Consider the following 14,278-nt stretch of genomic DNA (forward strand, 5'->3'; position numbering starts at 1 on the left):
TCGCCACCGATAGCAACGTCACCTGCCGTGGTTGCTTAGTGGCTTTTGTATTGCGCTGCTAAGCACGAAGTCGCGGGGTCAAATCCTGGTCACGGTGGCCACATTTCGGAGGGTGTGGAATGCAAAAACACTTGTGTACCTAAGTTTTGGTGCACATTCTTAAAGAACCCCAGTGGTCAAAATGAATCCGGAGTCCCCCACTACGGCGTTCCTCATAATCAGATCGTGGTTTTGACACATAAAACCTCATAATTTCTTAGCAATGTCAAAACATGGTAGTCCTGACATGTTTCTGGTTCCCATAGCTTCTAGCTGTTCTACATCGTCCTCATGGGTGACAACATGGATTATGGCCCTTTCGTATCCGACGCAACTATTGTGTTGACTGTCATGAGGGCTCTCGGGGAGAAATGGGGCCTGATGCAGAAACTGGCTCCTGGCCTTGCTCAGTTAGAGGATGCCGTCATTGCAGCAAGCCTGCCACGGCAGCAAGTGAAAATCACAGATATGTTGCTGCCAGCTCGCAAATAAAACCTGTCTGCATGTGCGTTTGCATGACAATAAACGGGTTATTTTTTTTTGGTAAGTCTGTAATCGCTCATTTGCCATTGTCGGTTAAAAGTACATTACTTCATGCATGCTTGAGTCACATTCTTCACCAACTATGTATTAATGAGGTTTTACTGTATCACCATGCATATGTTCCTTCGCATGTTCACGAAGTCACCTCGAATTTTTCTTTAGCCACTAAGGCTAGTCAACGCTTTCATTACCATGCCTATAAAAATAGATCAATTTGATCAACAGTTTTTCTACCCATTGTTAAACATTTTTGTTCGAATTCTTCAACCAACAGCACCATGCACCATCAAATATGATGACTGAACTTTAACTATTTTTCACATTTGGCAGTGTTTTGCCAGATTGGGGACTCAGAAGATATAAAACTTCAACTGGAGGTAGTATCATCGAAACTAGCCTCCTAGTGCTCCTAGTTACACATCAGAATTTTCAAAAACTGACTGACTGATTATTACTGCTTTACATCCTATCAAAACACCAGTGATTAGGCTATAATTTTATTTATTGCTTTATATGTTGTGGTTACTACATCTTGAAATAAAATGTTAAAGCATAAAAGCACCGAAAATGATCACATTTTTAGCAGTAACGAAAGAGTTAAGAGCAATTTATTGACTCACCACTGAACCAGAACTTTTGGTTGCTGGAACACCTATGCTAAGGAATCAAAGCTCTTGTGGAAATGGAAGTGAACAGTTGAAATGAAGGTAAACTGTAAGTCAAGCTTGACTGATGTGAGTTGCATTTCCCTATGTAGGATTAAAATGGTGCATACTAGCCTAATGAGCCAGTAGACGTTTCTTGATGGTGAGGGTGTGGCAGCTCATTCCCCAAGTCACACGTTTCGCACCAATGGGTCATCATGTTACAGGGACACATTTAGCATTGATGTTTCAAGTATTGGTGTACTTAACATCTGCGGTGTGTACTCCCGTGCTACTTTCACTGCTGATGTTGACTAAACTGACACAAAACTTCCAAGGTCATGCAGCATTTCAGCTGAATGTAATTTAGAATGCATTAGAGCAGGGGCATGCGAATAGTACCGTATTTACTCGCATAATGATCGCACTCATGTAATGATAGCACCCTGAACTTGCCGAAAAGATATGTTGTGTGCCAAGTTGAGCTAATAATGATCGCACTTACCATCTGTCGAATGCTACGCGAAGGACTCTTCAAGATGTTTAAACCAAGCAGTCTGCATGCACCAAACATTCTTAAGCAGATGCCCTATTTCATTCCTTTCATCACTTTCCGCACTTCCATGAGAAAAAAAAAAGCTACAACCAAACTTGCCTTTATTATGTGTAGGCTATATAATGGTTGTGGTCAACAACAACAACAAAAAAGGCGCCTTTCGGTTCTTCTCGTCTGCACTCGTGGGCACACAACAAATCACGAGCGGCAATGATAGCAGCCACGTTTACACTGATACGTTAGAAGTGTACCCCGTTCATACGCCAACGCTTGTAACACAGCTAACATATTCGCCCACCCTTAGCGGAAACCTGCCGTATTAGGATAGTAGTGAAGACAAATGCTGCAGTTTCCGCAGCATGCCCGCCATGTGTTCCTATGTCACTGGCAGCTAAGCGCGCCCATATGTTTCTGTCCCCTAAAAGTGGACATGGCTACGTTATTGCCACAAACTTGCCGATAATAACGATATTATTCATTACTGATGCGGAAAAAAACGTTTCAATGCACGTGGTGTACTCATGAGAAGAAAAAAAATCGCATTCGGCGTGTTCGGCTTGCTCCGCCGGCCACCATTTTTGTTTTGGTGTCCCGCACTACATACTGCGGCAGCCGCCTATTTGTTGACCTGTTGTCATCCCACAGCAAAGGCAGGATGAAAAAAAGATTTTTTTTTTTTCGGGAAATTTAACCCACGTAATGATTGCGCCCCTGAATTTGCGTCAATTTTTTTTTACAAAAAAGTGCAATCATTATGCGAGTAAATACGGTAGCTCTTGAGATTGAATGAAATTCGAATCAAGTAGTGCTTGTAGTGAAGCGAATATAGAATATTTTTCTAATACAGTTACACCTCGATATAACAAACTTCAATACAGTGAAACCTCGTTAAACCGTAGTTGGCCGGAGCTCTGGAAAAGTATGTACTAAACGGTAGTACTGTTTAAACGAAATAGCATGAGCTCACCCACTTACCTGTCGAAAACGGAACTCAGAGAGAGTGCGATGAAAGGGGAAAAAAACATGCAGTATTTATTCACTTTGCGCGACAAAAATGTTATTTTCGTTTGATGCCACGGCGGCCTAGCACGACGACAGCGGCCTCAAACTTGCTGAAGCTGCATGCCAGCTTTTCAGCCAGCCCCCTCTTTTCGGCAAACACTCGCATGGCAGATTCCTTGTTGGCGTTACGTATTCGACTTCTGCGCAGTAGTGCTGCAGAAGTCCCGGGGCACCTTTTTCATTGCTGGGGGCCGGCGTTCGGAATACTTTTCGTTTGGAATAGTTACGTTATCGCGTCCCTGTTCTCGTCGCGCGATTGCATTCATGAGGCTGACGTAACGCGCAGCTTCTGCCACTTTCAGGCCTGAATCGCCCGTGCTGTCACTTTTCGTGTCGTCCTCATTACGGTCGCTAGTCGACACTTCGGAAACAACAGAGGCAACGATGGTGAAAAGTCGAACCTCATAGCCAAAATCTCATCGTGGTCGCAGCAGCGCTGCCGAGCAACTTCTTCGCATTCCAAATGCCACACACTGTAGTCAACAGCAGATCCCTGTCGCGTGCCAGCGCCAACTTTTTCGTGTCACGTTCGATAGCACGGTCGATGTCTAATTTTTCTTCTATGCTGAGCACCCGGCGTCTGTTTTATCCGAGCTTCGGCATGACGCGAGTCCTCGCTTGCATGACGCCCCAACGCTCTCTGGCACGGCGTCGAAATGATGATGTTGATGTGGCTTCACTTGAAAATGCACAGGGCGCTTGGAGGCCGTTGTTCCGATCTCTGAGGCTTGTTGTTCTACCGGGCCACCCGATGGAGACGACGCACCACCCTGTTTGTGCGACGAAAAGTGGAAGCGCTACGTTTTAACCGATGCATACGCAATAAGCTGGTACGGTTTATGCGGATACAAAACACATTATGTTCAATGGCGGCTGAGTCAGGGATTTGACTTTACTACTTTTAAAACAAAACTTAAGCAGGTATGGTTTAACGAGGTTTTACTGTATAATGTAATTCTCTATATAATGAAGTATTTAACTTTTTATATTTTCTGGTCCATAGAACACCATGTATTTAGTACCTCAATATAATGAAGTGGGTTTACACACAGTTTGAATTTAACGAAATTTCAGTGGCACTCTGAAAGAATCCCAAGGCAATAAGTGGTAGCTTGCTGCAGAGGCAGATGGCTAAATGGTTGAATTACAAGTAGCTGCTTGTGAACGTTTCACTTCATGAATGCGGGTTACATGTAGCATATGGACGTTGCGAACATGCACTGTGGCGCAGAAGCACAAATGGAAAAGGTGCAAATGCGGTCGCAGACACTACATTTCGTCTACAACTTCGCTGTACATCCACTTTCACAGGGTGGAATTGAGGCAGATGTTTTTGTTTTCTTAAAATTTCATCCTATACATAGCTGTGTAGCTGTTCCACGTGCCCTAAAGCTGTCTTTTTCTCTACGTGTTTGAAGTTTTGCACCCCATTGGGCATATACTGAAGTACAGGGCAATAATGGATATAATGAAATAATGGATATAATAAATGAATTTTATATCCTTCAACTTCATTATGGTGAGGTTTGAGGGTAGTATGTGAACAGTTTTGTATTATTAAAAAAATTTTTTTGCACTATTCGATAACTCCTAAAGAATGTTTCATATTCGATTTGATTTGCTTTTAGCATTGTTCTATTTGTATTCAATTATGTCTCAAAAAATTATATTCTCACGCTACTTCTAGAGTTGAGGAGGTGTGACATGTTGAATAATTACTAAAAGGATGCCCTAGCTGAAGAGAGACACTTAGAAGCTGATTTTGTTTCCAGCTATTTGCTGTTCAACATCTTCCCAGCTGTGGCTGACATTGTGGTCGCTGTCATCTACTTCACTGTTTCTTTCAACGCCTGGTTTGGCCTGATTGTCTTCGTCACCATGGCCGTGTATCTAGGTGAGCACAGAAGTAGCAACCATCTTTGGTTCCTTGTTTGGAGGGCCCCTCATCAGACTGCATTGTAAATTTCCGGTATTCACTGGAAGCTGTAAAGTGCCATCTAGGAAGCATTTTATCATAAGAATTTTTCACTTTGGTTTATTATTAGAGGAAATACAGTGGAACCCCAATTATACGGCTTTCTTGGGGCCGCGAAAAAGCGTCGTAAAATGTGGGCGTTGTAAAATCTGAACATAAATTATGCCTATAAAAATACTACCATATTTACTCGAATCTAGGCCGACCCCAATTCTAAGCCGACCCCCTAAAGTCCGAAGCCAACAAAAAAATATATATTACCTCGAATGTAGGCCAAACAAAAAAAAAAGCGAGGACAGCATTGACAAAATGCAAACAGCATTTATTGAATCTGAACGTGCAGAGCTCATTCAACGTCGTCGTCGCTGCTAGACTCGTCGCTGTGTTCCTTGTCACTGTCACCTTCAAACAGTGCACTATCTTCGGTACCGTCAAGCGCATTAGATATGCTGCACTTTTTAAAGGGGCGCACGATCAAAGTACCTGGGATGTCGTCCCACGCTGCAGCTACCCAGCCCGCCAGCTGCGATAGCGATGCACGTTTGATGCGGCCCGTTGCCATTAGCATGTCGTCTTCGTCAGTCAACCAGACCGTGTAATATTTCCGCAGATGATCCTTGAAAGGTTTGTTGATGCAGAAATCAAGTGGCTGCAACTGGCCCGTCATGCCTCCCGGTATGACAGCGAGGTCTGTGTTCGCTTGGGCAAGTGCAGCCTTCATGTTGTCGGTCAAGTGCTCACAGTAAGAGTCGATGACAAGGAGCGAGTTCTTTGTCAAAAGGGCTCCTGGACGCCGTCGCCACACAATCATAACCCACTCTTCCACCATTGCACCCGTCATCTACCCATTCTCATTTACCCGCACAATGACATTTCTTGGGAAAGTTTCTCGAGCAGGCAGTGTCTCCTTTTTAAATATCATATAAGGAGGAAGTTTATGTCCATCAGCTGTGCAGCACAGCATCACTGTTGCGCACTGCTTCTCGTAGCCCGCATAGCGCAACTTCACCTCCTTGGCATCCTTTTCATTCACGGTGTATGCCACTGGCATATCAAAGTACACAGCCGTCTGGTCGGCGTTGGCGATTTGCCTACGGTTGCAGCCTGCCGCTTCTCTCTTTCGCAGCACGTAATGCTGAAAAGCTATCAGCTTTTCTTCGAAATCGCTTGGCAGCTTCTGGGTGATTGAAGTGCGACGTCAGAGGCTGAAGCCGAAGCGCTTCATGAATTTCTGAAGCCAGCCCTGATTGGCTTTGAAATCCTTTGGCGTTAGGCCTCGCTCCCTCGAAAGCTCCCTAGCTTTCGCTTGGAGCACTTCTGTTGTCACTGGAAGGGCAGCTGCTCTCTGCGTCCAAACAAAGTTGGCCAAAACTGTCTCCACTTCGTGGTGACGGCCTTTCTTTGGTCCACTAAATGCCATCCTCGTTGTGGCGCACGCAAAAAGCTGCTGTCGTTGTCCCCTCCAATGATGGACGTTTTTCTCGTCGACGCCGAAGTCCCGCCCGGCTTGTGGGTTCGACGATGCCTCTGCGGCTATCACAACTTTTCGCTTGAAAGCGGCACTGTAGTGGCATCTTCTCCTTGGTGCCATTGCGATAACACCACGCCGCACACCGATATGACTGACACGACACAGGTCAAAATGGCGACCTCGTTTGTGTATGGTTGGCTACTGGCACGGCTTGTAGCGGTTGCAATACTGACTTTTCTAGATGGTGCTAGCTATGCACCATATTTAGCAGTTTCAATGAAAAACTGGCGAGTTTGTTAAAATCCTCAAATCTAAGCTGACCCTAGAGTTTGGAATATGATTATTTGAAAAAATCTATCGGCCTAGATTCGAATAAATATGGTACTTATTTCGTGCGACGGATTGACGAGAAACTTCAATGTAAACTGCTAACATACTCTGCAGGGCTTGGAAACCCAAATTACCAAAAAAGTAAATGCGATAAAAATTAATGCTGCAGTACAGGTACCAAACATGCTTTATTCAAACAAACCTTTATGGCACTCCACTGCCCACTGCTGCGATTCCCGCCAGCCGGCACGAACTTTAAAAAAAGACGGTAAGTTTCTTTTGGACCTTGTTTGATCCATGAACCAAGAGCTTTGGCTCGAGTTGGCCAACCTTCAAAAGGAAATTCTCTGCGGCATCGCGTGAACAGATGAAGTTCCGGATGCCGTCTATGTGCCGTAGCACCTCAGCGAACATGGTAGGCACAGGCACGGCATCTGTGGCATCATCATTGTCCTCGTCTGATGTTGCAGCAGTGTTGGCACTAGGCAAAGCCTCCTGGATGGCGTCATCCAGCAACACCGCGCCGCAGATCGCAACGTTATCGTCAGCCTCCATGTACTCGGCGAAGGTCATGGTGAGGTTTAAACCCTCAAAATCGTAGGCGGCGAAGCCTGCATCGGCCTCGAGCAGCATCGAGGTTGTTGCGTCCCCAGCAGAGAAGGCAGTCTTTCGCTTAAAGCCACAGTGCTTGAACTAGTTAGCGATTGTGCTTCACGACACTGCGTTCCACGAACTGGCAACAAAATGCATGGCGTCGAGCACAGTGATCTTTTTTTCCGACTTGCTGCACTCCATAGGTGGTGGTGGTGGTGGTAACAACTTTATTGAGATTCTGCTCAGTTATCTGGCAGGCCCAAGTCCTAGGATGGCCCCTCACGAGGAGTGACCCTTTTGGCCCAGGCTGGCAACTATGCACTCCATAGCCGCCAGCCGACGCTGCACTAACCGCTTCCGGTACCCTTGCTTGATGCACTTAATGATGCCGGCATCCAGCGGCTGCAGCCGGCTGGTGCAGTTGAGCAGCAAAAAAAAAAAAAACTTTTATGTTCCTCAGGCTCGACGTATCGGGTGGATGGCACAGTGCATTGTTCACGAAAAGCAATATTTTCCTCACCTTAGCACCCATTTTGTTATCCAGCTGCTGCGAAAAATTGCTGAAGAGCGAAGACGTCATCCACGCCTTTTTGTTGAAGTTGTAGCTCTATGGCAGCGTCTTCAAGTCCTTAAAGCACCGTGGCTTTGCAAATTTTCCAACGAGAACGGGCAGCCTCTCAGAACCGTCCTCATTAGCACACAATAGTGCCGTCACACGCTCTTTACTACGCTTGCCACCATGACAGCTTTCACCCTTAAATGCAAGGGTGTGCTAGGGCTGCATATGGTAAAAAAAACGCTCTCATCGGCGCCAAAAACGTCGCAGGGCTTGTATGCAGCAGTCATCTCCAGCAACGACTCCATCCACTCGCTCACCATCGAAACGTACACGGAAGTGCTTTCCTTGCAGGAGTGGCTGTACACAATCCTCTTTCGTTTTTTTAAAGTGGTCCAGCAACCAATTAGATGCCTGAAAGTTGCCGATGCCCAGGCGCAATGCCACAGGGTCTGCCTTTTCTTTTAAAATGGTGGCGTCAACGTTGATTGCAGAGCTCCGTGCTTGATGCAGCCACTTGACAAGAACTTTTTCTAACTTCTCATGCTGTCCCTCTTTTGCCACTTCCTGCTTGAGCCTGAACTTGTTGGCATTCTGCAATATCACCTCTTTGTTTGCCAGGATCGTCTTAAGCGAAGACTCGGGTATGTTAAGGTCCCGGGCAATGCTGGCTTTCGTGGCTCCATGCCGCTTTTCCGCTTGCTCGATAATATTCAGCTTATCACCGAGCGACAGACTGTCCGCTTTCGGGACATCGTGCCTCGTGTTGCTCCACACAACTCGAAACCTCCGCTGAATGCCAGTCGTTAGGATTACGACGAAGAACACATGCGATAAACCTAGGCCTCTCCGCGCTACCTTGTTGGCGATCTGCTGCTGAGAAACTGGAAGGAGAGAAACACTTGCCCAACGCGACGAGAGGCGATGCTGTCGAGAAGAGAGGGAGAAAGTGATTGTGGAAAAGAAAAGCCGCTATATTTCGTCTGCCGTTCCATCCTACGCTTCGCGAGGGTCGTCGTATAATGCGGGTCAGGCATAAAATTGCATCGGATAGCCGGGGTTTTTAGTGCATTGCTTCTATGAGGACTTCACCAGGACTGCGCTAATGTTTCGTAAAACCTGGGTCATCGCAACACCGGGGGATGTATAACTGGGGTTCCACTGTAAAAGAAAAACAAATGTCACATTGTCATCCTGCCAGGAGGCAAACTTTCACTGCCAGCATAGACACTTGCTCTCTCTCTTTGCCAAGACTAGGATCTGCAAGTGACATTCTTTCCCTGCCTTCAACCATACTGGAGGCGAGGGACAGCATCACATTCACATTCCAAACCTGCCTCCTTTTTTTTTCTCTTCATTCTTTGCTGTGTAGAAAACTTCCAATGACGGTTTTATGCAGTCTGTTTTGGACAGTTTACTGAAGTTACGTGCTATAATCAGTGACATCGTAGGCAGTTTGCCTATTGTAGAGGCATTCATGCATGTGGCCTTGATTCTCTGGCAAAGAGCAGAGCTTCCTCAAAAGAAGGGTGCATGGGCTTTGGTTTGAGATTTCAAACGTTTTTGCACTGTGAAGTGCCTTGATACTTGTCAGACATGATCATTAGGGCATTGTCACTGCGCTATGCTTGTCTGTTTGCATTGCTCAACTTGGTGAGGTGCCCTTTGATGCAAGTACAGTAAAAGCTCGTTAATTCACTACTCGTTAATTCGAAATTTCGGATAATTCGAATTAGTTGCCGTGGTCCGTCCCACAATGTATTGAAAGCAATATGTAACACATCCCGCTTATTCACACTGAAATCCGCACCGCCACCGATAATTCGAACTCCGCATCATCGTGGATGGGGAGAGTGCTAGAGCGCGGGAGCACGCTGGCGTCGCCTCGCGGGTCGCGCAGCTTTTGCTTTTTCGATCAGCGGCAAGGACGATAACACCCTCGCCGCGCGCCATGTTCTTTGCGTACGAGCGTGCGAGGGTGAGCCGGCGAACGCGGCTCAATCTCGCGTGCGCGAGAGGGGTAGGTGGGGAGGAGCGCGCCCTCTCTTATCGCGCGCGAGGCAGAGGGGTGAGGCGAGGGAGGGACCGGGGGACGATCTTTGGCGGCTGAGGCGGCTGCTGCTTGGCGCGGCCGCGCGGCCATGAAAGCGATCTGCGACGTGGCCAAAGTAGTGCACGTATTGCCGGTGGCTTCATATGCGATGTGCTTTCTACGTTTCGTTCGCGTTAAAGCGAGGGCTGTACGAACGTCAATTCGCTCGCTGCTACTGCTGCGTGCCCTCACTCCAGCAATTTTCAGCGAGTTTCCGCGGTCATCGAGCGAGATGCGTTCATGCTCACCTGTGCGCGCGTGACACAGTGCTTGTTAATTTAGTTAGTAAGCGCATGCTTACAAGTTTATACGGCCGATAAAACTATTACCCTTACTTCGTATAGCTATCTACTAATTTTCTATCGCAATCGGTGCTTCGCTTTTCGCGCGAGACGGAGACTTTTTTTTTTTCTCCGCCCCAGTCAGCGCGACAAACGCGCAGATGGAGCAAGAGCCATCTCGACGTCGGGCGCGTCGGACCGCGCTGGCCGCGTCCGGTTACGTTGGTTGCGCCAGAGCTTCGAAGTATAAATGTTATTCACGCCAACGTGACGTAGCGTGTGCGCGCGTGCTCACGCCACGTCAGACTATATACGTGCCTTAACCGAGCGATTTTTTTCTCTGACTTTCATTAGTTCGAATTTTGTATAATTCGAATTTTCATAGCATCCCCGCGGAATTCGAATTAACGAGCTTTTACTGTAGATACAGTATAACCTCGTTCATACGTTCTGGAAAAAACCACAAGAAAAAACGTACTAACTGGGAAAGCGTATGATCCGAAGTAACAAAAACAATTTGACAGACTCAAGTATTGTTGACATCTACGTAATCCGAAGCGTCGCGCGAATCGTTGCAGCACGAGATGCCAACGCACATGGAGCTGGTGCATAGTGCTCCAGCTACATGAGGCGCCTTTTGTTTTCCTATTGCGTGGTGTTTTAACAGGGCGATGGGAAACCGAAACAAAATTGAGCTGGTGGGCGATGCTGGATGCCACCGAAGCGAAATGTGATGGCCACATCATGCCGCCTGCAGCAGGGAACAGTGACGTGTTTGTATTATTACCTACTTAAAGCATGCAGTACACTACCGATGGCACTATGCACCACGTGCTGTAAAACAGATAGGTGAAGATGCTTATCGCAATAGGTTTAGCAACAATAGCTGTGAATGCGGCGTGCGACGACCCAAGCGGAGATTTGCTGGTACCGGAATAAGAAACTGTGCGCCGTCATTTTCACATGAAACAGGCGGCTATATACTGTTCTCGATCGCACGCGCCTCATGCTTTTTCTTGTTCACATGGGATCTAGCGGCCGGAAAACATATATGATTGCAGTCTGCAGCAGGGAATGGTGGCACGTTTTGGTTATCGCCTGTTAAAAGCGTGCGCTATACTTTCGCCGGCAGACGCCCTGTGACACAGATAGGCGAGACGCTTATCACAATAGGATTGGCAGTGATAGCTGTGAATGCCCTGTGCGACGATACCAGAGGAGATTTGCTGTTGCCAGAATGAGAAACTGAGTGCGCGCTGGCGTTTTCACGTGAGACGGGTGGGCGAGAATCGCAGTGAAGCTGCAGTGGTGGGCAGCCATATACTGTTTTCAATTGTGCGCACCTCGCACATTTTCTTGTTTACATGGGATCTAGCGGTCGGAAAACGTATCATACGGTCGCAGTTTAGCGACGCACTAAACGTTGACGCCGAAAAATCACGTTTTCCGGGAACACATGAACTGGTAAAAATGAGTGTAACTCTATTGGGTCATTTCTTGTGTCCTCGATTATGAACGTTGGCACCGGGAAAACGTACATAACGGGAATGTATCAACAAGGTTCTGCTGTATTCATCTTTTTCGTTGCCATTTTTGCATTGAATTCTAAATGTTAAACGTGAAAGACACCATCAGACTCCTTTCGCATCCTATTTTCTCTTCATCTAGCAAATCCAATACTATCAATCTGCAAGTAGAGTAGGTCAGGAGCACTAGTACTGTGTTATAAATATGGTTCACCATTTTTTATCTTTGTTAAAAATTCAGTGTGCCCTCCTCAGATAGTAAAGAAACACTCTTGGAGTATTTCAGTCAAGCTCACTCCAGTTCCTGACTAGCTTGGAAAAGCACTTGGCAGTGGCCAGTGGACTGCATGTGTACGGGCAATCAAATGTAGGATTTTTAAATTAAATGCACTTCAATTTAATCCCAGAGTATTCGTTATGTTTGAAATATTTATTACTTAAACACACTCATATTTATGGTAGAGTGTAGCAATATGGCCTTGAGTTTCCCACACATGACTAGTCTTTTTTATTTATTTATTTATTTATTTATTTATTTATTTATTAAATTTATTGATACCTCAATTGCTCCATTCAAGGTATTACATAAAGTAAGCTGCAGGCTTATCTAGTGGGCAATATTTTTGATAATGCCTTGAAAGATGCATTACTGGAGGGGTGCATGCCTTCAGCAGGAAGATGATTCCAGACTTTCACTGTTTGATAAAAAAAAAAAATGAGCGGTAGTGTGAGCTACAGGGGGTAGACGGCCTTTGGATGACTATAACGGGATGAAGTGGGATGTACAGGTGCAGTGTTAGTTTCATGAAGCAGAGAGTGATAGAACTTGGGAAAAAGGCATAACCTTGCAGTTTTGCGGTCTGCTCGTTATTTTTGAAGGTTCAATGATGACTTAGGTTTTGTGATGCTAGTATAGTAAGAAGTGTTGGAGGAAATAAACCTTGCTGTGTAATTTTGCATAGACTCTAGGGCTTTCGAGAGGCCAAATTGGTGTGGGTACCAAACTGAGCACACAAATTCTAGTTTGCTTAGGACAAGTGTTGAATATGCTAGTAAATTAATTAGTGCAGGGGGAATGAGATGTTGACTGCAGTGCAGATGGCATAGTATATGAGTGGCTTTGTTGCAAATTCTGGAAATGTGAGAGGACCAACTGAGGTTATTACATAGCATCTAAGCTCTCAAGATAATGTGTTGGACATGCTAAGCCACATAAAACACTACAGTGTAGATGGCTTTTCGGCACTTGCTGTTTTTATGGATGTCTCGAAAGCATACGACTGTCTGTCTCAAACATCCATCATCAGCGAGTTACAAGTGATAGGTGTCACTGGTCTTCTAGCGCACTTCACGCATTTCTGAATGACCGCAGCATTAGAGTTTGTCATGGGGATGTTTAGAGTGATGAAGTGTGCATTTGTCACAGCATACCACCGGGAAGTGTATTATGTCCCTTGCTCTTTAACATCACCATGGCCAGTCTCTCACATACATTAGACCTTCGCGCTCCAGTGAAGACATCCATGTATGCTGGTGACATCTGCGTATGGGTCTTTTGCTACCAGCACCAACATCTTGCACGAATAGTCCAGGGAGCAGCAAGTGCTATTCAGGTCCACTTGTCAATGCTTGGGCTGCCGTTATCAGTGAAAAAATCCTCATTTGTCCTATTTCCCCAGATGAAGTGAAAATCTGTGCCCTTGGATCGAAGTTTAGGTGGCTTCCTTGCCCTGCAAGTCACCCGTGTTCTATTTATGGGCATTATTCTGGACAGCATACTTCTATGGCCTTGCGTTGTTGACAACATTGCATCATTGTCATCATCACAGATTCTCCTTGTGCTTCAGTGCATAGCTGGCATACACCGGGGTTAACCACCCAACACCCATGCTACAGTTAATTCAGCGTTGGTTACCAGTAGGATGCTATACCAGCTGCCTCTGATGTCACCACCAGACAGCCAGTGCGGGAACCTAGAAGCAATCCACAAGAAAGGTCTTGGGACTATTTCTGGGATTGCCTTAGCCAACCTCGAACAAGAAGGTGCTGTACAAAGCTGAGTCATGCCCCTTCCAGCTTCAAGTGTTCCAGGCTCTCTTCACTTGGTTGCTATGACTAAAATTAGCCTTTGCCCGGCAAGGCCTATTTCCGATGTATAGTTGCCAGGACACGTTCACACTTTTACGCTGTGCTGAATGCATTTAGCACTTTAGAATTGCACTCCTTGAGACAGAGGAAAAAAAAAAAGTATAGACCCACACTGAACATTTCAATAGCTGAAGTGTACTGAGACTGTATCAAGGAGCTCCATTCACAGCATGGTCAATGTGTTGTATGTTTGAATTAAATGTAGCAAATGATTAATGTATGAATTATTGGGCAGTTTTCACAGCTTGAAATACACATAATTTTGACAGGACCACCAATGTCAGTTCAAATAAACTGGCAGTTAGTGTTTTCACGCGAGATGGGCAGGTGAGTATTGTGGAGAAGCTGCAGCAATGGGCAGATTACTGTTCTCGATCATGCGCCTCACGCCTTTCCTTGTTTAAATGTAATCTAGTAGCCCTAAAACATATCATACGATCACAGTTTGGCAATCTACTGTA

General features: G+C 45.9%; 1 protein-coding gene across 2 annotated transcripts in view; it reads left to right on the forward strand.

Moving 5' to 3' along the window:
- The window catches only part of Hmt-1 (ABC transporter ATP-binding protein/permease Hmt-1), a 126,326-nt gene that overhangs the window by 38,028 nt on the left and 74,020 nt on the right, over window positions 1–14,278 (forward strand). For both annotated transcript variants that reach the window (XM_050187488.2, XM_055076196.2), the window contains exon 9: window positions 4,617–4,738. In XM_050187488.2, the coding sequence (XP_050043445.1) occupies window positions 4,617–4,738 (122 nt within the window). The remainder of the gene's footprint in view (window positions 1–4,616; window positions 4,739–14,278) is intronic.

Source organism: Dermacentor andersoni, chromosome 2 (genome assembly GCF_023375885.2).
Source record: "Dermacentor andersoni chromosome 2, qqDerAnde1_hic_scaffold, whole genome shotgun sequence".
In the NCBI taxonomy this organism is placed as follows: Eukaryota; Metazoa; Arthropoda; class Arachnida; order Ixodida; family Ixodidae; genus Dermacentor; species Dermacentor andersoni.